The sequence below is a fragment of the Somniosus microcephalus genome, chromosome 3 (genome assembly GCF_052327205.1).
Source record: "Somniosus microcephalus isolate GS21.2 chromosome 3, FLI_Smic_1.0, whole genome shotgun sequence".
Classification (NCBI taxonomy): Eukaryota; Metazoa; Chordata; class Chondrichthyes; order Squaliformes; family Somniosidae; genus Somniosus; species Somniosus microcephalus.
Genome location: NC_140989.1, coordinates 4,216,446 through 4,239,794, shown reverse-complemented (window position 1 = coordinate 4,239,794; position 23,349 = coordinate 4,216,446). Strand labels below are relative to the sequence as shown.

At 51.7% G+C, this 23,349-nt stretch overlaps 1 protein-coding gene across 3 annotated transcripts in view; it reads left to right on the top strand.

Moving 5' to 3' along the window:
• Positions 1 to 23,349, top strand: part of adcy3a (adenylate cyclase 3a) — a 330,506-nt gene that overhangs the window by 93,985 nt on the left and 213,172 nt on the right. For all 3 annotated transcript variants that reach the window (XM_085978752.1, XM_085978736.1, XM_085978744.1), the window contains exon 13: positions 15,989 to 16,245. In XM_085978752.1, the coding sequence (XP_085834878.1) occupies positions 15,989 to 16,245 (257 nt within the window). The remainder of the gene's footprint in view (positions 1 to 15,988; positions 16,246 to 23,349) is intronic.

Genomic DNA, 23,349 nt, shown 5'->3' with positions numbered 1-23,349 from the left:
TGGCTGATTTCCCCTCTCTCTCTCTAACCCAAGTGTCACTGGGCAGTGATCAGGAGCAGGAACCCTGGCTGATTTCCCCTCTCTCTCTAACCCAGGGGTCACTGGACAGTGATCAGGAGCAGGAACCCTGGCTGATTCCTCCTCTCTCTAACCCAGGGGGTCACTGGACAGCGATCAGGAGCAGGAAGCCTGGCTGATTTCCCCCTACCTCTAACCCAGGGCTCACTGGGCTGTGATCAGGAGCAGGAACCCTGGCTGATTTCCCCTCTCTCTAACCCAGGGATCACTGGACAGTGATCAGGAGCAGGAACCCTGGCTGATTCCCCCTCTCTCTAACCCAGGGCTCACTGGACAGTGATCAGGAGCAGGAACCCTGGCTGATTTCCCCTCTCTCTAACCCAGGGGTCACTGGACAGTGATCAGGAGCAGGAACCCTGGCTGATTCCCCCTCTCTCTAACCCAGGGCTCACTGGACAGTGATCAGGAGCAGGAACCCTGGCTGATTTCCCCTCTCTCTAACCCAGGGCTCACTGGACAGTGATCAGAAGCAGGAACCCTGGCTGATTTCCCCTCTCTCTAACCCAGGGGTCACTGGGCAGTGATCAGGAGCAGGAACCCTGGCTGATTTCCCCTCTCTCTAACCCATGGGTCAGTGGACAGTGATCAGGAGCAGGAACCCTGGCTGATTTCCCCTCTCTCTAACCCAGGGGTCACTGGACAGTGATCAGGAGCAGGAACCCTGGCTGATTTCCCCTCTCTCTAACCCAGGGGTCACTGGGCAGTGATCAGGGGCAGGAACCCGGGCTGATTTCTCCTCTCTCTCTAACCCAGGGGTCACTGGGCAGTGATCAGGAGCAGGAACCCTGGCTGATTCCCCCCCTCTCTCACCCAGGGGTCACTGGACAGTGATCAGGACCAGGAACCCCTGGCTGATTTCCCCTCTCTCTCTCTAACCCAGGGGTCACTGGGCAGTGATCAGGAGCAGGAACCCTGGCTGATTTCCCCTCTCTCTCTAACCCAGGGGTCACTGGACAGTGATCAGGAGCAGGAACCCTGGCTGATTTCCCCCTACCTCTAACCCAGGGCTCACTGGGCTGTGATCAGGAGCAGGAACCCTGGCTGATTTCCCCTCTCTCTAACCCAGGGGTCACTGGACAGTGATCAGGAGCAGGAACCCTGGCTGATCCCCCTCTCTCTAACCCAGGGCTCACTGGACAGTGATCAGAAGCAGGAACCCTGGCTGATTTCCCCTCTCTCTAAACCAGGGGTCACTGGACAGTGATCAGGAGCAGGAACCCTGGCTGATTTCCCCTCTCTCTAACCCAGGGGTCACTGGACAGTGATCAGGAGCAGGAAACCTGGCTGATTTCTCCTCTCTCTAACCCAGGGGTCACTGGACAGTGATCAGGAGCAGGAACCCTGGCTGATTCCCCCTCTCTCTAACCCAGGGCTCACTGGACAGTGATCAGGAGCAGGAACCCTGGCTGATTTCCCCTCTCTAACCCAGGGGTCACTGGACAGTGATCAGGAGCAGGAACCCTGGCTGATTTCCCCCTAGCTCTAACCCAGGGCTCACTGGGCTGTGATCAGGAGCAGGAACCCTGGCTGATTTCCCCTCTCTCTAACCCAGGGGTCACTGGACAGTGATCAGGAGCAGGAACCCTGGCTGATTCTCCCTCTCTCTAACCCAGGGCTCACTGGACAGTGATCAGAAGCAGGAACCCTGGCTGATTTCCCCTCTCTCTAACCCAGGGGTCACTGGGCAGTGATCAGGAGCAGGAACCCTGGCTGATTTCCCCTCTCTCTAACCCAGGGGTCACTGGACAGTGATCAGGAGCAGGAACCCTGGCTGATTTCTCCTCTCTCTAACCCAGGGGTCACTGGGCAGTGATCAGGAGCAGGAACCCTGGCTGATTTCCCCTCTCTCTAACCCAAGGGTCTCTGGGCAGTGATCAGGAGCAGGAACCCTGGCTGATTTCCCCTCTCTCTAACCCATGGGTCACTGGACAGTGATCAGGAGCAGGAACCCTGGCTGATTTCCCCTCTCTCTAACCCAGGGGTCACTATACTGTGATCAGGAGCAGGAACCCTGGCTGATTTCCCCTCTCTCTAACCCATGGGTCAGTGGACAGTGATCAGGAGCAGGAACCCTGGCTGATTTCCCCTCTCTCTAACCCAGGGGTCACTGGACAGTGATCAGGAGCACGAACCCGGGCTGATTTCTCCTCTCTCTCTAACCCAGGGGTCACTGGGCAGTGATCAGGAGCAGGAACCCTGGCTGATTTCCCCTCTCTCTAACCCAGGGGTCACTGGACAGTGATCAGGAGCAGGAACCCTGGCTGATTTCCCCTCTCTCTAACCCAGGGGTCACTGGACTGTGATCAGGAGCAGGAACCCTGGCTGATTCCCCCTCTCTCTAACCCAGGGGTCACTGGACAGTGATCAGGAGCAGGAACCCTGGCTGATTTCCCCTCTCTCTAACCCAGGGGTCACTGGACAGTGATCAGGAGCAGGAACTCTGGCTGATTTCCCCTCTCTCTAACCCAGGGGTCACTGGGCAGTGATCAGGAGCAGGAACCCTGGCTGATTTCCCCTCTCTCTAACCCAGGGGTCACTGGGCAGTGATCAGGAGCAGGAACCCTGGCTGATTTCCCCTCTCTCTAACCCAGGGGTCACTGGACAGTGATCAGGAGCAGGAACCCTGGCTGATTTCCCCTCTCTCTCTAACCCAGGGGTCACTGGACAGTGATCAGGGGCAGGAACCCTGGCTGATTTCCCCTCTCTCTCTAACCCAGGGGTCACTGGACAGTGATCAGGAGCAGGAACCCTGGCTGATTTCCCCTCTCTCTAACCCAGGGGTCACTGGACAGTGATCAGGAGCAGGAACCCTGGCTGATTTCCCCCTACCTCTAACCCAGGGCTCACTGGGCTGTGATCAGGAGCAGGAACCCTGGCTGATTTCCCCTCTCTCTAACCCAGGGGTCACTGGACAGTGATCAGGAGCAGGAACCCTGGCTGATTCCCCCTCTCTCTAACCCAGGGCTCACTGGACAGTGATCAGAAGCAGGAACCCTGGCTGATTTCCCCTCTCTCTAACCCAGGGGTCACTGGGCAGTGATCAGGAGCAGGAACCCTGGCTGATTTCCCCTCTCTCTAACCCAGGGGTCACTGGGCAGTGATCAGGAGCAGGAACCCTGGCTGATTTCCCCTCTCTCTAACCCATGGGTCAGTGGACAGTGATCAGGGGCAGGAACCCGGGCTGATTTCTCCTCTCTCTCTAACCCAGGGGTCACTGGGCAGTGATCAGGAGCAGGAACCCTGGCTGATTTCCCCTCTCTCTAACCCAGGGGTCACTGGACAGTGATCAGGAGCAGGAACTCTGGCTGATTTCCCCTCTCTCTAACCCAGGGGTCACTGGACAGTGATCAGGAGCAGGAACCCTGGCTGATTCCCCCTCTCTCTAACCCAGGGGTCACTGGACAGTGATCAGGAGCAGGAACCCTGGCTGATTTCCCCTCTCTCTAACCCAGGGGTCACTGGACAGTGATCAGGAGCAGGAACCCTGGCTGATTTCTCCCCTCTCTAACCCAGGGGTCACTGGGCAGTGATCAGGAGCAGGAACCCTGGCTGATTTCCCCTCTCTCTAACCCAGGGTTCACTGGGCAGTGATCAGGAGCAGGAACCCTGGCTGATTTCCCCCCTCTCTAACCCATGGGTCAGTGGACAGTGATCAGGGGCAGGAACCCGGGCTGATTTCTCCTCTCTCTCTAACCCAGGGGTCACTGGGCAGTGATCAGGAGCATGAACCCTGGCTGATTCCCCCTCTCTCTAACCCAGGGGTCACTGGACTGTGATGAGGAGCAGGAACTCTGGCTGATTTCCCCTCCCTCTAACCCAGGCGTCACTGGACAGTGATCAGGAGCAGGAACCCTGGCTGATTTCCCCTCTCTCTCTAACCCAGGGGTCACTGGGCAGTGATCAGGAGCATGAACCCTGGCTGATTTCCCCTCTCTCTCTAACCCAGGGGTCACTGGACAGTGATCAGGAGCAGGAACCCTGGCTGATTTCCCCCTACCTCTAACCCAGGGCTCACTGGGCTGTGATCAGGAGCAGGAACCCTGGCTGATTTCCCCTCTCTCTAACCCAGGGGTCACTGGACAGTGATCAGGAGCAGGAACCCTGGCTGATTTCCCCCTACCTCTAACCCAGGGGTCACTGGACAGTGATCAGGAGCAGGAACCCTGGCTGATTTCCCCCTACCTCTAACCCAGGGGTCACTGGACAGTGATCAGAAGCAGGAACCCTGGCTGATTTCCCCTCTCTCTAACCCAGGGGTCACTGGACAGTGATCAGGAGCAGGAACCCTGGCTGATTTCCCCTCTCTCTAACCCAGGGATCACTGGGCAGTGATCAGGAGCAGGAACCCTGGCTGATTTCCCCTCTCTCTAACCCATGGGTCAGTGGACAGTGATCAGGGGCAGGAACCCGGGCTGATTTCTCCTCTCTCTCTAACCCAGGGGTCACTGGGCAGTGATCAGGAGCAGGAACCCTGGCTGATTTCCCCTCTTTCTAACCCAGGGGTCACTGGACAGTGATCAGGAGCAGGAACCCTGGCTGATTTCCCCTCTCTCTAACCCAGGGGTCACTGGACAGTGATCAGGAGCAGGAACCCTGGCTGATTCCCCCTCTCTCTAACCCAGGGGTCACTGGACTGTGATCAGGAGCAGGAACTCTGGCTGATTTCCCCTCCCTCTAACCCAGGGGTCACTGGACAGTGATCAGGAGCAGGAACCCTGGCTGATTTCCCCTCTCTCTAACCCAGGGGTCACTGGACAGTGATCAGGAGCAGGAACCCTGGCTGATTCCCCCCCTCTCTAACCCAGGGCTCACTGGACGGTGATCAGGAGCAGGAACCCTGGCTGATTTCCCCTCTCTCTCTAACCCAGGGGTCACTGGACAGTGATCAGGAGCAGGAACCCTGGCTGATTTCCCCTCTCTCTAACCCAGGGGTCACTGGACAGTGATCAGGAGCAGGAACCCTGGCTGATTTCTCCCTTCTCTAACCCAGGGGTCACTGGGCAGTGATCAGGAGCAGGAACCCTGGCTGATTTCCCCTCTCTCTAACCCAGGGGTCACTGGGCAGTGATCAGGAGCAGGAACCCTGGCTGATTTCCCCCCTCTCTAACCCATGGGTCAGTGGACAGTGATCAGGGGCAGGAACCCGGGCTGATTTCTCCTCTCTCTCTAACCCAGGGGTCACTGGGCAGTGATCAGGAGCAGGAACCCTGGCTGATTTCCCATCTCTCTAACCCAGGGGTCACTGGACAGTGATCAGGAGCAGGAACCCTGGCTGATTTCCCCTCTCTCTCACCCAGGGGTCACTGGACAGCGATCAGGAGCAGGAACCCTGGCTGATTTCCCCTCTCTCTAACCCAGGGGTCACTAGACAGTGATCAGGAGCAGGAACCCTGGCTGATTCCCCCTCTCTCTAACCCAGGGCTCACTGGACATTGATCAGGAGCAGGAACCCTGGCTGATTTCCCCTCTCTCTAACCCAGGGGTCACTGGACAGTGATCAGGAGCAGGAACCCTGGCTGATTTCCCCTCTCTCTAACCCAGGGGTCACTGGGCAGTGATCAGGAGCAGGAACCCTGGCTGATTTCCCCTCTCTCTAACCCAGGGGTCACTAGACAGTGATCAGGAGCAGGAACCCTGGCTGATTTCCCCTCTCTCTAACCCAGGGCTCACTGGACAGTGATCAGGAGCAGGAACCCTGGCTGATTTCCCCCTCTCTCTAACCCAGGGCTCACTGGACAGTGATCAGGAGCAGGAACCCTGGCTGATTTCCCCTCTCTCTAACCCAGGGCTCACTGGACAGTGATCAGGATCTGGCATGGTTAAGCTGTGCTGAAAGTCTGTTCTGCTCCAGGTGCCTCAGTTACTGGGAGGATCGAGGGACTGATTTGTGTGTGATTTGCAATGTTTAACAAGTAAAATATTTGAAGTGCGACATGAAGCGGTGCGGTGATTGGTGGAGGGCTGCAGTCTTGGGAGTGAAGTGACCATTGAACTGTATGTGCGGTGACTCATCTGGTTAATGTGTCACACCGGGACCTAATTATCGGCTTTTAGTCGGCTAATGAGCCGTCTGTTTGGAGTGTGTGGTGGATTTCCCACGTGATGGAGTTCTCATTAGGCTGCTGGAGTCGGCAGATTGCCAGGAATTACCTCAATGGGGAGTACAGGGCTGAGCAGGAGAGAGCGCGGGCCCATTAACCGGGGCTGCTCACTTAAATAAATACACACACAGATACACACACACACAGACACACACACAGATACACAGACACACACACAGATACATACACACACACACAGATACACAGACACACACACAGATACATACACAGACAGACACACACACAGATACACAGACACACACACAGATACACAGACACACACACAGATACACAGACACACACACAGATACACAGACACACACACAGATACACACACAGACAGACACACACACAGATACACAGACACACACACAGACACACAGACACACACACAGATACACAGACACACACACAGATACACAGACACACACACAGATACACAGACACACACACAGATACACAGACACACACACAGATACACACACACACACACACAGATACACACACACAGATACATACACACACAGACACACACACAGATACATACAAACACACAGATACATACACACACACAGATACATACAAATACACAGATACATACAAACACACAGATACATACACACACACACAGATACATACAAACACACAGATACATACAAACACACAGATACACACACACACACACACAGATACATACAAACACAGACAAGCCCTTAATACAGAGTCTGCTTTGTGTTTGTATGTATCTGTGTGTGTGTGTGTGTATTAATTTGTGTGTCAGCCTGTGTCTCTGTATGTCAGTCTGTGTGTTTTTGTGTGTCTAGGAGCAGGGGGAGGCCATTCAGCCCCTCGAGCCTGTTCTGCCATTCAATGAGATCGTGGCTGATCTGCGATCTAACTCCATAACCTGCCTTTGGCCCATATCCCTTAATACCTTTGGTTAACAAAAATCTATCAATCTCTGATTTAAAATTAACAAGTCCCCTGGACCTGATGGCCTGCATCCCAGGGTCTTAAAAGAAGTGGCTGCAGAGATAGTGGATGCATTGGTTGCAATATTCCAAAATTCCCTGGACTCTGGAGAGGTCTCAGCGGATTGGAAAACTGCAAATGTAACACCCCTATTTAAGAAAGGAGGGAGACAGAAAGCAGGAAACTATCGACCAGTTAGCCTAACATCTGTCGTTGGGAAAATGCTGGAGTCCATCATTAAGGAAGTGGTAGCAGGACATTTAGAAAATCATAATGCAGTCAAACAGAGTCAACATGGTTTTATGAGAGGGAAATCGTGTTTGACAAATTTGCTGGAGTTCTTTGAGGATGTGACAAACAGGGTGGATAAAGGGGAACCAGTGGATGTCGTGTATTTGGATTTCCAGAAGGCATTCGATAAAGTGCCACATAAAAGGTTACTGCACAAGATAAGAGCTCACGGGGTTGGGGGTAATATATTAGCATGGACAGAGGATTGGCTAACTAACAGAAAACAGAGAGTCGGGATAAATGGGTCATTTTCTGGTTGGCAAACAGTAACTAGTGGGGTGCCACAGGGATCAGTGCTGGGGCCTCAACTATTTACAATCTATATTAATGACTTGGATGAAGGGACTGAGTGTACTGTAGCCAAATTTGCTGATGATACAAAGATAGGTGGGTTAGCAAGTTGTGAGGAGGACACAAAGAATCTCCAAAGGTATATAGATAGGCTAAGTGAGTGGGCAAACATTTGGCACATGGAGTATAATGTGGAAAAGTGTGAGGTTATCCACTTTGGTAAGAAAAATAAAAAAGCAAATTATTATTTAAATGGAGAGAGATTTAAAAATGTTACAGTTCAGAGAGACCTGGGGGTCCTTGTGCATGAAACACAAAAAGTTAGCGTGCAGGTACAGCAAGTAATCAGGAAGGCAAATGGAATGTTGTATAGCTGCAGGATAACTTCTACCCCACTGTATTCTAGTCCTCGAGATCTAAAGGCCAGCATTCCATTAGCCGTTTTGATTATTTTCTGTACCTGTTCATGACATTTTAATGATCTATGTACCTGGACCCCCAAGTCTCTTTGGACCTCCACTGTTTTTACCATTTAGAAAGTACCCTGTTCGATTCTTTTTAGGTCCAAAGTGGATGACCTCACATTTGCCTACATTGAAATCCATTTGCCACAGTTTTGCCCATTCACTTAATCTGTTGATATCTCTTTGTAATTTTATGCTTTCATCTACACAGCCGTCTATCTCAGAGAAGTGTGAAAATAATAGGGTAATAATAGTGGGGGATTTCAACTTCCCCAATATAAATTGGGACAGTCAGAGTGTGAAAGGCTTAGAGGGTGCAGAATTCTTAAAGTGCATCCAGGAGAGCTTTTTGAGCCAATATGTAGAAAGTCCTACAAGAGAGGGGGCGGTACTGGACCTAATTCTGGGGAATGTAGCCGGGCAAGTGGTGGAAGTGTCAGTAGGAGAGCATTTTGGCGACAGTGACCACAATTTGGTGAGATTTAAGGTGGTCATGGAAAAAGACAAAGACGGCCCGGAAATAAGGGTTCTAAATTGGGGGAAGGCCGATTTTAATATGATAAGGCAGGATCTGGCCAAATTGGACTGGGAGCAGCTACTTATAGGAAAATCCGCATCAAAACAGTGGGAGACTTTCAGAAGGGAAATAGAGAGAGTACAACGCCAACATGTTCCTGTAAAGGTCAAGGGTGGGACCAACAAGCAAAGGGAACCTTGGATGACAAGGGATATACAAAAATGCATTAGAAATAAAAGGGGGGCTTTTGGCAGTTACAAAAGACTAAAGACGGAAGAAGCCCTAGAGGAGTATAAAAAATGCAGGGGCATACTTAAAAAAGAAATTAGGAGGGCGAGGAGGGGCCATGAAATAACACTGGCGAGCAAAATAAAGGAAAATCCTAAGATGTTTTATAAGTATATTAAGGGCAAGAGGATAACCAGGGAAAGGGTAGGGCCCATTAGGGACCAAAGTGGCAATCTGTGTGTAGAGCCAGATGATGTAGGCGGGGTTTTAAATGAATTTTTTGCATCTGTGTTCACTATGGAGAAAGACGATGCAGACATAGAAATCGGGCAAGGGGGCTGTGACATACTTGAACATATTAGCATCGAGAGGGAGGAGGTGCTAGCGGTTTTAGCAGGCCAAAAAGTGGATAAATCCCCAGGCCCGGACGAGATGTATCCCAGGCTGCTGTGGGAGGCAAAGGAGGAGATTGCAGGGGCTCTGACACAAATTTTCAGAACCTCTCTGGCCACAGGGGATGTACCAGAGGACTGGAGAACAGCTAACGTAGTACCATTATTCAAGAAGGGTAGCAGGGATAAACCAGGGAATTACAGGCCAGTGAGCCTAACATCTGTGGTAGGGAAATTATTGGAAAAAATTCTGAGGGACAAAATTAGTCTCCACTTGGAGAGGCAAGGATTAATCGGGGATAGTCAGCATGGCTTTGTCAAGGGTAAATCATGTCTGACAAATCTGATTGAATTTTTCGAGGGGGTGACTAGGGGGGTGGATGAGGGAAATGCTGTGGATGTGGTTTACATGGACTTCAGTAAAGCTTTTGACAAAGTCCCGCATAGGAGACTGGTCAAGAAGGTAAGAGCCCATGGGATCCAGGGTGCCTTGGCGCGTTGGATCATAAACTGGCTGAGTGGCAGGAGGCAGAGGGTGATGGTCGAAGGTTGCTTTTGTGACTGGAAGCCTGTGTCCAGTGGGGTACCTCAGGGATCGGTGCTGGGTCCCTTGTTGTTTGTGATCTACATAAATGATTTGGATGAGAATGTAAAAGGTATGATCAGTAAGTTCGCAGATGACACGAAAATTGGTGGGGTGGTAAATTGTGAGGAGGAAAGCCTCAGGCTACAGGACGATATAAACGGGTTGGTCAGATGGGCGGAAAAGTGGCAAATGGAATTTAACCCTGAAAAGTGCGAGGTGATGCATTTTGGACGGACAAATAAGGCAAGGGAATACACAATGAGTGGTAGGACCCTAGGAAGTACAGAGGGTCAGAGGGACCTTGGTGTACATGTACATAGATCCCTGAAGGCAGCGGAACAGGTAGATAAGGTGGTTAAAAAGGCATATGGGATACTTGCCTTCATTAGCCGAGGCATAGAATATAAGAGCAGGGAGGTTATGATGGAACTGTACAAAACGCTGGTGAGGCCACAGCTGGAGTACTGTGTGCAGTTCTGGTCGCCTCACTATAGGAAGGATGTGATTGCTTTGGAGAGGGTGCAGAGAAGATTCACCAGGATGTTACCTGGGATGGAGCGCCTCAGCTATGAAGAGAGGCTGGACAGGCTGGGGTTGTTTTCCTTGGAACAAAGAAGGCTGAGGGGGGACCTGATTGAGGTGTACAAAATGATGAGGGGCATAGATAGGGTAGACAAAGAGGAACTTTTCCCCTTAGTAGGGGGGTCAATAACAAGGGGGCATAGATTCAGGGTAAGGGGCAGGAGATTTAGAGGGGATTTGAGGAGGAACTTTTTCACCCAGAGGGTGGTTGGAATGTGGAACTCAATGCCTGAAAGGGTGGTAGAGGCAGGAACCCTCACAACATTCAAGAAGCATTTGGATGAGCACTTGAAATGCCATTGCATACAAGGCTATGGACCAAATGCTGGAAAATGGGATTAGACTGGACAGGGATGGATGGGCGGCGCAGACACGATGGGCCGAAGGGCCTCTTTCTGTGCTGTAAAACTCTATGACTCTATGACTCTATCTTTGTGTCATCGGCAAATTTGGATATATGACTTTCTCTGCCATCATTCAAGTCGTTAATAAATACGGTGAATAGTTGAGATCCCTGTGGGACACCACGAGTCACCTCCTGCCAATTTGAGTAACTACCCATTATCCCCACTCTCTGTCTCCTGCCGCTCGGCCAATTTCCTAACCAGGTCAATAATTTGCCCTCAATTCCGTGGGCTTCTACCTTAGATAACAGTCTCTTATGTGGGACTTTATCAAATACCTTCTGGAAGTCCATATAAATAACATCCATAGACATTCCCCTGTCCACTACTTTAGTCACCTCTTCAAAAGATTCAATCCGGTTTGTCGGGCATGACCTGCCTTTCACAAATCCATGCTGGCTCTCTGATCAACTGAAAATTTTTGAGGTGTTCAGTCACCCAATCCTTAATTATAGACTCGAGCAATTTCCCCACCACCGGATGTTAGGCTAACGGGTCTATAATTCCCTCTCTCGCCATTCTTAAATAGCGGAGTGTCATGCACAATTTTTCAATCTAAAGGGACGGTTCTTGAATCTACAGAACTTTGGAAGATTATAGTTAGGGCATCTGTCTGTGTGTCTTTATGTGTCAGTCTGTGTGTGTGTGTGTCTGTCTGTGTGTCTTTATGTGTCAGTCTGCTTGTGTGTGTATGTCTGTGTCTTTATGTGTCAGTCTGTGTGTGCCTGTCTGTGTGTGTGCCTGTCTGTGTGTGTGCCTGTCTGTATGTGTGTGTCTGTCTGTATGTGTGTCTGTCTGTGTGTGTCTATGTGTGTGTCTGTGTGTGTGTCTGTCTGTCTGTGTGTGTGTCTGTCTGTCTGTCTGTCTGTGTGTGTCTGTTTGTGTGTGTCTGTGTGTGTCTGTCTCTGTCTGTCTGTGTGTGTCTGTGTCTTTATGTGTCAGTCTGTGTGTGTGTCTGTCTGTGTCTGTATGTGTCAGTCTGTGTGTCTTTATGTGTCTGTGTGTGTGCCTGTCTGTGTGTGTGCCTGTCTGTGTGTGTGTGTCTGTCTGTGTATGTGTGTCTGTCTGTGTGTGTCTGTCTGTCTGCGTGTCTGTCTGTGTGTGTGTGTCTGTTTGTGTGTGTCTGTGTGTGTCTGTCTCTGTCTGTCTGTGTGTCTGTGTCTTTATGTGTCAGTCTGTGTGTGTGTCTGTCTGTGTCTTTATGTGTCAGTCTGTGTATCTTTATGTGTCTGTGTGTGTGCCTGTCTGTGTGTGTGCCTGTCTGTGTGTGTGTGTCTGTCTCTGTGTGTGTGTGTGTGTCTGCCTGTGTGTGTGTCTGTTTGTGTCTGTCTGTGTCTGTCTGTCTGTCTGTGTGTGTGTGTGTGTGTGTGTGTCTGTCTCTGTGTGTGTGTGTGTGTGTGTGTGTCTGTCTGTGTGTCTGTCTGTGTGTGTGTCTGTTTGTGTCTGTCTGTGTGTCTGTCTGTCTGTCTGTGTGTGTGTCTGTCTGTCTGTGCCTGTCTGTGTGTGTCTGTCTGTGTCTTTATGTGTCAGTCTGCCTAGGGGTGTCAGTCTGTGTGTTTTTGTGTGTGTACCTCATTTCTCCCCTTTCACGTACTTCCCCCCCAATCCCTACCCCAACCCTTCACTGCTCCTCGACCTTCCCACTCTCCTGCCGACTCCCAGACTGGAATTCCTCCGTAGATAAGCCTGCAGCTGCGCCCTGTGCCTCTCGGCATTCTCCAAAGGGCCTGACATGAATCTTGTGTTTCATGTGGAAATGAATTATGAAATGATACTGGGCGGCCTGCTGGTGGCGCTGTCCAGGGAGAGTATAAATACTCAGGCATGGGCCCAGCTTGCTCAGGACATTCTTAACAGGAACTAGTGAAGGACACAACTAGACCTCCATGTTGTGAAACAGTTGATTAAAGCTTTGTTTAACGCTTAGACCAAGTGCCGAGTAGTTTTCTTACGTCAGGGCCCATCAATGTTTACCTGATTACACTGTTGTGAAGTGCCTTGGGATGTTTTACTATGTTAAAGGAGCTGTATAACGTCTGTGTGTGTCTCCCTACAGACTATGTATTGCACAGCTCTCTTCCCATTTCTCACTATAAAGAATGGAGCTGAATTTCCATAACTTTGGTGGAAGAATCCAGAAACCCCGGAGAAATGGTGGAGGAGTGGAGAGCTCACCCCCCCTTAGAGCAGGCACACCCCTTTCTGCCCCCACGGAAACAAAGAGGTGACCCCCAAAAGTGGATATAACAGTATCCGACAACACGAGGCTCTGGGCTGAACTTAGCCAATTCCGTATCCATGTTGCCACTGTCCCTTTTACTTCATGGGCTTCAACTTTGCTGGCAAGCCTATTATGTGGCACTTTGTCGAACACCTTTTGGAAATCAGGTGTTCAACCTGATAAGTACCTGAAGAAAAGAAATGTGCAGGGCTACGGCGAGGGAGTGGGACTAGCTGAAGTGCTCTTGTAGAGAGCTGGCCCGGGCTCGACGGGCCGAATGGCCTCCTTCTGTGCTGTAACCATTCTAGGACACTTGTTTAAAAATAAGGGATCGCCCATTTAAGACCGAGATGAGGAGACAATTTTTCTCACAGAGGGTTGTGAGTTTTTGGAACTCTCTTCCTCTGAGGGCGGTGGAAGCAGAGTCTTTGAATATTTTTAAGGCAGAGGTAGATAGATTCTTGATAAGCAAGGGGGTGAAAGGTTATCGGGGGTAGGCGGGAATGTGGAGTAATCAGATCAGCCGTGATCTTATTGAATGGCGGAGCAGGCTCGAGGGGCCGAGTGGCCGACTCCTGCTCCTAATTCGTATCCAGTCTCCCCTTGAAAACATCGAGTGTCTCCACTTCCACCACTTCCGTCGGCAGCGAGTTCCAAGTCCTCACCACTCACTGCGTAAAAAAGTTCTTCCTCACGTCCCCCCTGTATCTCTTCCCAAAACCTTAAATCTGTGTCCCCTAGTCCTTGTACCATCAACTAGTGGGAAAAGCCTTTCCCCGTCTAGCCTATCCAAACCCATCATAATCTTGTACACCTCCATCAAATCTCCTCTGCACCCTCTCAAGGGCCTGCACATCATTCCTAAAATGTGGTGACCAGAACTGGATGCAATACTCCATAATACCTTTTATGTTGGCTGCCATTCTAATCTCATACCCTCTCTTTGCCCCTCTTATTTTCTTTAAACTCAGGGAGCCCTGACTTTAGTTTTTTTTTATTCGCTTATGGGATGTGGGCGTCGCTGGCAAGGCCAGCATTTATTGCCCATCCCTAGTCGCCCTTGAGAAGGTGGCGGTGAGCCGCCTTCTTGAACCGCTGCAGTCTGTGTGGTGAACGTACACCCACAGTGCTGTTAGGGAGAGAGTTCAAGGATTTTGACCCAGCGACGATGAAGGATCAGCGATACACTTCTAAGTCAGGATGGTGTGTGACTTGGAGGGGAACTTGTAGGTGGTGGTGTTCCCATGTGCCTGCTGCCCTTGTCCTTCTAGGTGAAAGAGGTCGCGGGTTTGGGAGATGCTGTTGAAGAAGCCTTGGCGAGTTGCTGCAGTGCATCTTGTAGATGGTACACACTGCAGCCACGGTACGCTGGTGGTGGAGGGAGTGAATGTTTAAGGTGGTGGATGGGGTGCCAATCAAGCGGGCTGCTTTGTCCTGGATGGTGTCGAGCTTCTTGCGTGTTGTTGGAGCTGCACTCATCCAGACAAGTGGAGAGTATTCCATCACACTCCTGACTTGTGCCTTGTAGATGGTGGAAAGGTTTTGGGGAGTCAGGAGGTGAGACACTCGCCACAGAATACCCAGCCTCTGGCCTGCTCTTGTTGCCACAGTATTTATGTGGCTGGTCCAGTTAAGTTTCTGGTCAATGGTGACCCCCAGGATGTTGATAGTGGGGGATTCGGCAATGGTAATACCACTGAATGTCAAGGGGCGGTGGTTAGACTCTTGCTTGTTAAAGATAGTCATTGCCTGACACTTCTGTGGTGCGAATGTTACCTGCCACTTATCAGTCCAAGCCTGAACGTCGTCCAGGTCTTGTTGCATGCGGGCATGGACTGCTTCATTATCTGAGGAGTTGTGAATGGCACTGAACACTGTGCAGTCATCAGCGAACATCCCCATTTCTGACCTTATGTTGGAGGGAAGGTCATTGATGAAGCAGCTGAAGATGGTTGGGCCTAGGACACTGTCCTGAGGAACTCCTGCAGCGATGTCCTGGGGCTGTGATGATTGACCTCTAACCACCACAACCATCTTCCTTTGTGCTAGGTATGACTCCAGCCAGTGGAGAGTTTTCCCCCTGATTCCCATTGACTTCAGTTTTACTAGGGCTCCTTGATGCCACACTCGGTCAAATGCTGCCTTGATCTGAAGGGCAGTCACTCTCACCTCACCTCTGGAATTCAGCTCCTTTGTCCATGTTTGGTCCAAGGCTGTAATGAGGTCGGGAGCCGAGTGGTCCTGGCGGAACCCAAACTGGGCATCAGTGAGCAGGTTATTGGTGAGTAAGTGCCGCTTGATAGCACTGTCGATGACACCTTCCATCACTTTACTGAGGATTGAGAGTAGACTGATGGGGCGGTAATTGGCCGGGTTGGATTTGTCCTGCTTTTTGTGGACAGGACACACCTGGGCAGTTGCCCTACCTTTCCCCCTCATGGGAATGTACCTCAACTGTATGGTGGTGTCGGGTTACGGTGGTGTCAGGGGTTACGCTGGAGTCAGGATTATGGTGGGGTCGGGGGTTACGGTGGTGTCAGGGGTTACGGTGCTGATGGTGGGTCGGGGGTTACGCTGGGGTCGGGGGTTGCGGTGGGGTCGGGGGTTATGGTGGTGTCAGGAGTTACAGTGGTGATGGTGGGTCGGGGTTGCGGTGGGGTCGGGGGTTGCGGTGGGGTCGGGGGTTGCGGTGGGTTCGGGGGTTACGGTGGGGTTGGGGTTACAGTGGGGTCGGGGGTTACAGTGGGGTCGGGGGTTACGCTGGGGTCGGGGGTTATGGTGGGGTAGGTGGAGTTGTTGCTCTGACTGTTTCTCCCACTCCAGTTCTCGTGTTTTGAGTAATGTTCGGTTTTGTTCCCAAGCTGAGCTGTCTGCACAGTTACCGAGCTCCCCGGAACCGAAACCTGACCCAGACCAGCGGCAGCTGCGTGAAACAGCCCAAATACTACAGCTACATCTCGGTACTGGCACTCATCGCCACGACTATGTTGGTGCAGGTCAGCCACATGGTGAAGGTGTCCCTGATGCTGGTGATCACTGGGAGCTGTGGCCTCGTCAGTATCCTGGGCTGGAGGGAGATCTACGAGGAGTACGACCGAGAGCGCTTCAAGCAATTCCAGTAAGTGGATGAAAAATCAGGAACAAATTAGGGGCTGGGGTTAAAAACAGAAATATTACTGCAGCTAACAGGCCTATCACCTTGAGGTAGTTTTGGAGATTGTGGGGTTCAGAAGCGCGGAGGGGGTCGGGAGATTGCGGGGCTCAGGGGTCGGGAGATTGCGGTGTTCGGGGTCGGGAGATTGTGGGGGTCGGGGGAGGGGTCGGGAGATTGTGGGGTTCGGGGGAGGGGTCGGGAGATTGTGGGGTTCGGGGGGAGGGGGAGGGAGATTGTGGGGTTCGGGGGAGGGGGAGGGAGATTGTGGGGTTCGGGGGAGGGGTCGGGAGATTGCGGGGTTTGGGGGGAGGGGTCGGGAGATTGTGGGGTTCGGGGGGAGGGGGAGGGAGATTGTGGGGTTCGGGGGGAGGGGGAGGTTGGTGGGCTTATGAAACTCGACAGGGTTCCGGATGTGAGTGTTCCTGAGCTCGGAGGTGGGGTTCAGGACATTTTGGGAGTTCACAAGCTGGTGGGTTCAGGGGCTTGCTGAGGTTCCCGTGCTCAGTCCCAGGAACCACTGATCCACAGAGACATTCTGAGTAGCAACATCAACAGCACGGGTTAGATACAGAGTAAATCACCCTCTACACTGTCCCATCAACCACTCCCCGGGCAGGTACAGCACGGGTTAGATACGGAGTAAATCTCCCTCTACACTGTCCCATCAAACACTCCCAGGGCAGGTACAGCACGGGTTAGATACAGAGTAAATCTCCCTCTACACTGTCCCATCAAACACTCCCAGGGCAGGTACAGCACGGGTTAGATACGGAGTAAATCTCCCCCTACACTGTCCCATCAAACACTCCCAGGGCAGGTACAGCACGGGTTAGATACAGAGTAAAGCTCCCTCTACCCTGTCCCAACAAACACTCCCAGGGCAGGTACAGCACGGGTTAGATACAGAGTAAAGCTCCCTCTACCCTGTCCCAACAAACACTCCCAGGGCAGGTACAGCACGGGTTAGATACAGAGTAAAGCTCCCTCTACACTGTCCCAACAAACACTCCCAGGGCAGGTACAGCACGGGTTATATACAGAGTAAAGCTCCCTCTACCCTGTCCCAACAAACACTCCCAGGGCAGGTACAGCACGGGTTAGATACAGAGTAAAGCTCCCTCTACACTGTCCCATCAAACACTCCCAGGGCAGGTACAGCACGGGTTAGATACAGAGTAAAGCTCCCTCTACCCTGTCCCATCAACCACTCCCCGGGCAGGTACAGCACGGGTTAGATACAGAGTAAAGCTCCCTCTACCCTGTCCCAACAAACACTCCCAGGGCAGGTACAGCACGGGTTAGATACAGAGTAAAGCTCCCTCTACACTGTCCCATCAAACACTCCCAGGGCAGGTACAGAACAGGTTAGATACAGAGTAAAGCTCCCTCTACACTGTCCCATCAAACACTCCCAGGGCAGGTACAGCACGGGTTAGATACAGAGTAAAGCTCCCTCTACACTGTCCCATCAAACACTCCCAGGGCAGGTACTGCACGGATTAGATACAGAGTAAAGCTCCCTCTACACTGTCCCATCAAACACTCCCAGGGCAGGTACAACACGGGTTAGATACAGAGTAAAGCTCCCTCTACACTGTCCCATCAAACACTCCCAGGGCAGGTACAGCACAGGGTTAGATACAGAATAAAGCTCCCTCTACACTGTCCCATCAAACACTCCCAGGGCAGGTACAGCAAGGGTTAGATACAGGGTAAAGCTCCCTCTACACTGTCCCATCAAACACTCCCAGGGCAGGTACAGCAAGGGTTAGGTACAGAGTAAAGCTCCCTCTACACTGTCCCATCAAACACTCCCAGGGCAGGTACAGCACGGGTTAGATACAGAGTAAAGATCCCTCTACACTGTCCCATCAAACACTCCCAGGGCAGGTACAGCATGGGTTAGATACAGAGTAAAGTTCCCTCTACACTGTCCCATCAAACACTCGCAGGGCAGGTACAGCACGGGTTAGATACAGAGTAAAGCTCCCTCTACACTGTCCCATCAAACACTCCCAGGGCAGGTACAGCACGGGTTAGATACAGAGTAAAGCTCCCTCTACACTGTCCCATCAAACACTCCCAGGGCAGGTACAGAACGGGTTAGATACAGAGTAAAGCTCCCTCTACACTGTCCCATCAAACACTCCCAGGGCAGGTACAGAACAGGTTAGATACAGAGTAAAGCTCCCTCTACACTGTCCCATCAAACACTCCCAGGGCAGGTACAGCACGGGTTAGATACAGAGTAAAGCTCCCTCTGCACTGTCCCATCAAACACTCCCAAGGCAGGTACAGCAAGGGTTAGATACAGAGTAAAGCTCCCTCTACACTGTCCCATCAAACACTCCCAGGGCAGGTACAGCACGGGTTAGATACAGAGTAAAGCTCCCTCTACACTGTCCCATCAAACACTCCCAGGGCAGGTACAGCACGGGTTAGATACAGAGTAAAGCTCCCTCTACACTGTCCCATCAAACACCCCCAGGGCAGGTATAGCACGGGTTAGATACAGGGTAAAGCTCCTTCGACACTGTCCCATCAAACACTCCCAGGGCAGGTACAGCACGGGTTAGATACAGAGTAAAGCTCCCTCTACACTGTCCCATCAAACACTCCCAGGGCAGGTACAGAACGGGTGAGATACAGAGTAAAGCTCCCTCTACACTTTCCCATCAAACACTCCCAGGGCAGGTACAGAACGGGTGAGATACAGAGTAAAGCTCCCTCTACACTGTCCCATCAAACACTCCCAGGGCAGGTACAGCACGGGTTAGATACAGAGTAAAGCTCCCTCTACACTGTCCCATCAAACACTCCCAGGGCAGGTACAGCACGGGTTAGATACAGAGCAAAGCTCCCTCTACACTGTCCCAGCAAACACTCCCAGGGCAGGTACAGCACGGGTTACATAGAGTAAAGCTCCCTCTACACAGTCCCATTAAACACTCCCAGGGCAGGTACAGCACGGGTTAGATACAGAGTAAAGCTCCCTCTACACTGTCCCATCAAACACTCCCAGGGCAGGTACAGCAAGGGTTAGATACAGGGTAAAGCTCCCTCTACACTGTCCCATCAAACACTCCCAGGGCAGGTACAGCAAGGGTTAGGTACAGAGTAAAGCTCCCTCTACACTGTCCCATCAAACACTCCCAGGGCAGGTACAGCACGGGTTAGATACAGAGTAAAGATCCCTCTACACTGTCCCATCAAACACTCCCAGGGCAGGTACAGCATGGGTTAGATACAGAGTAAAGTTCCCTCTACACTGTCCCATCAAACACTCGCAGGGCAGGTACAGCACGGGTTAGATACAGAGTAAAGCTCCCTCTACACTGTCCCATCAAACACTCCCAGGGCAGGTACAGCACGGGTTAGATACAGAGTAAAGCTCCCTCTACACTGTCCCATCCAACACTCCCAGGGCAGGTACAGAACGGGTTAGATACAGAGTAAAGCTCCCTCTACACTGTCCCATCAAACACTCCCAGGGCAGGTACAGAACAGGTTAGATACAGAGTAAAGCTCCCTCTACACTGTCCCATCAAACACTCCCAGGGCAGGTACAGCACGGGTTAGATACAGAGTAAAGCTCCCTCTGCACTGTCCCATCAAACACTCCCAAGGCAGGTACAGCAAGGGTTAGATACAGAGTAAAGCTCCCTCTACACTGTCCCATCAAACACTCCCAGGGCAGGTACAGCACGGGTTAGATACAGAGTAAAGCTCCCTCTACACTGTCCCATCAAACACTCCCAGGGCAGGTACAGCACGGGTTAGATACAGAGTAAAGCTCCCTCTACACTGTCCCATCAAACACCCCCAGGGCAGGTATAGCACGGGTTAGATACAGGGTAAAGCTCCTTCGACACTGTCCCATCAAACACTCCCAGGGCAGGTACAGCACGGGTTAGATACAGAGTAAAGCTCCCTCTACACTGTCCCATCAAACACTCCCAGGGCAGGTACAGAACGGGTGAGATACAGAGTAAAGCTCCCTCTACACTTTCCCATCAAACACTCCCAGGGCAGGTACAGAACGGGTTAGATACAGAGTAAAGCTCCCTCTACACTGTCCCATCAAACACTCCCAGGGCAGGTACAGCACGGGTTAGATACAGAGTAAAGCTCCCTCTACACTGTCCCATCAAACACTCCCAGGGCAGGTACAGCACGGGTTAGATACAGAGCAAAGCTCCCTCTACACTGTCCCAGCAAACACTCCCAGGGCAGGTACAGCACGGGTTACATAGAGTAAAGCTCCCTCTACACTGTCCCATTAAACACTCCCAGGGCAGGTACAGCACGGGTTAGATACAGAGTAAAGCTCCCTCTACACTGTCCCATCAAACACTCCCAGGGCAGGTACAGCACGGGTTAGATACAGAGTAAAGCTCCCTCTACACAGTCCCATCAAACACTCCCAGCGCAGGTACAGCACGGGTTAGATACGGAGTAAAGCTCCCCCTACACTGACCCATCAAACACTCCCAGGGCAGGTACAGCACGGGTTAGATACAGAGTAAAGCTCCCTCTACACTATCCCATCAAACACTCCCAGGGCAGGTACAGCACGGGTTAGACACAGAGTAAAGCTCTCTCTACACTGTCCCATCAAACACTCCCAGGGCAGGTATAGCATGGGTTAGATACCGAGTAAAGCTCCCTCTACACTGTCCCATCAAACACTCCCAGGGCAGGTACAGCACGGGTGAGATACAGAGTAAATCTCCTTCTACACTGTCCCATCAAACACTCCCAGGGCAGGTACAGAACGGGTTAGATACAGAGTAAACTCCCTCTACACTGTCCCATCAAACACTCCCAGGGCAGGTACAGCACGGGTTAGATACAGAGTAAAGCTCCCTCTACACTGTCCCATCAAACACTCCCAGGGCAGATACAGCACGGGTTAGATACAGAGTAAAGCTCCCTCTACACTGTCCCATCAAACACTCCCAGGGTAGGTACAGCACGGGTTAGATACAGAGTAAAGCTCCCTCTACACTGTCCCATCAAACACTCCCAGGGCAGGTACAGCACGGATTAGATACAGAGTAAAGCTCCCTCTACACTGTCCCATCAAACACTCCCAGGGCAGGTACAGCACAGGTTAGATACAGAGTAAAGCTCCCTCTACACTATCCCATCAAACACTCCCAGGGCAGGTACAGAACGGGTTAGATACAGAGTAAAGCTCCCTCTACAGTGTCCCATCAAACACTCCCAGGGCAGGTACAGCACGGGTTAGATACAGAGTAAAGCTCCCTCTACACTGTCCCATCAAACACTCCCAGGGCAGGTACAGCACGGGTTAGATACAGAGCAAAGCTCCCTCTACACTGTCCCATCAAACACTCCCAGGGCAGGTACAGCACGGGTTACATAGAGTAAAGCTCCCTCTACACTGTCCCATTAAACACTCCCAGGGCAGGTACAGCACGGGTTAGATACAGAGTAAAGCTCCCTCTACACTGTCCCATCAAACACTCCCAGGGCAGGTACAGCACGGGTTACATAGAGTAAAGCTCCCTCTACACTGTCCCATCAAACACTCCCAGGGCAGGTACAGCACGGGTTAGATACAGAGTAAAGCTCCCTCTACACAGTCCCATCAAACACTCCCAGGGCAGGTACAGCATAGGTTAGATACAGAGTAAAGCTCTCCCTACACTGTCCCATCAAACACTCCCAGGGCAGGTACAGCACAGGTTAGATACAGAGTAAAGCTCCCTCTACACTGTCCCATCAAACACTCCCAGGGCAGGTACAGCACGGGTTAGATACAGAGTAAAGCTCCCTCTACACTGTCCCATCAAACACTCGCAGGGCAGGTACAGCACGGGTTAGATACAGAGTAAAGCTCCCTCGACACTGTCCCATCAAACACTCCCAGGGCAGGTACAGCACGGGTTAGATACAGAGTAAAGCTCCCTCTACACTGTCCCATCAAACACTCCCAGGGCAGGTACAGCACGGGTTAGATACAGAGTAAATCTCCCTCTACACTGTCCCATCAAACACTCCCAGGGCAGGTACAGTACGGGTTAGATGCAGAGTAAATCTCCCTCTACACTGTCCCATCAAACACTCCCAGGGCAGGTACAGAACGGGTTAGATACAGAGTAAATCTCCCTCTACACTGTCCCATCAAACACTCCCAGGGCAGGTACAGCACGGGTTAGATACAGAGTAAAGCTCCCTCTACACTGTCCCATCAAACACTCCCAGGGCAGGTACAGCAAGGGTTAGATACAGAGTAAAGCTCCCTCTACACTGACCCATCAAACACTCCCAGGGCAGGTACAGCACGGGTTAGATACAGAGTAAAGCTCCCTCTACACTGTCCCATCAAACACTCCCAGGGCAGGTACAGCACGGGTTAGATACAGAGTAAATCTCCTTCTACACTGTCCCATCAAACACTCCCAGGGCAGGTACAGAACGGGTTAGATACAGAGTAAACTCCCTCTACACTGTCCCATCAAACACTCCCAGGGCAGGTACAGCACGGGTTAGATACAGAGTAAAGCTCCCTCTACACTGTCCCATCAAACACTCCCAGGGCAGGTACAGCACGGGTTAGATACAGAGTAAAGCTCCCTCTACACTGTCCCATCAAACACTCCCAGGGTAGGTACAGCACGGGTTAGATACAGAGTAAAGCTCCCTTTACACTGTCCCATCAAACACTCCCAGGGCAGGTACAGCACGGATTAGATACAGAGTAAAGCTCCCTCTACACTGTCCCATCAAACACTCCCAGGGCAGGCACAGCACAGGTTAGATACAGAGTAAAGCTCCCTCTACACTGTCCCATCAAACACTCCTAGGGCAGGTACAGCACGGGTTAGATACAGAGTAAAGCTACCTCTACACTGTCCCATCAAACACTCCCAGGGCAGGTACAGCACGGGTTAGATACAGAGTAAAGCTCCCTCTACACTGTCCCATCAAACACTCCCAGGGCAGGTGCAGCACGGGTTAGATACAGAGCAAAGCTCTCCCTACACTGTCCCATCAAACACTCCCAGGGCAGGTGCAGCACGGGTTAGATACAGAGTAAAG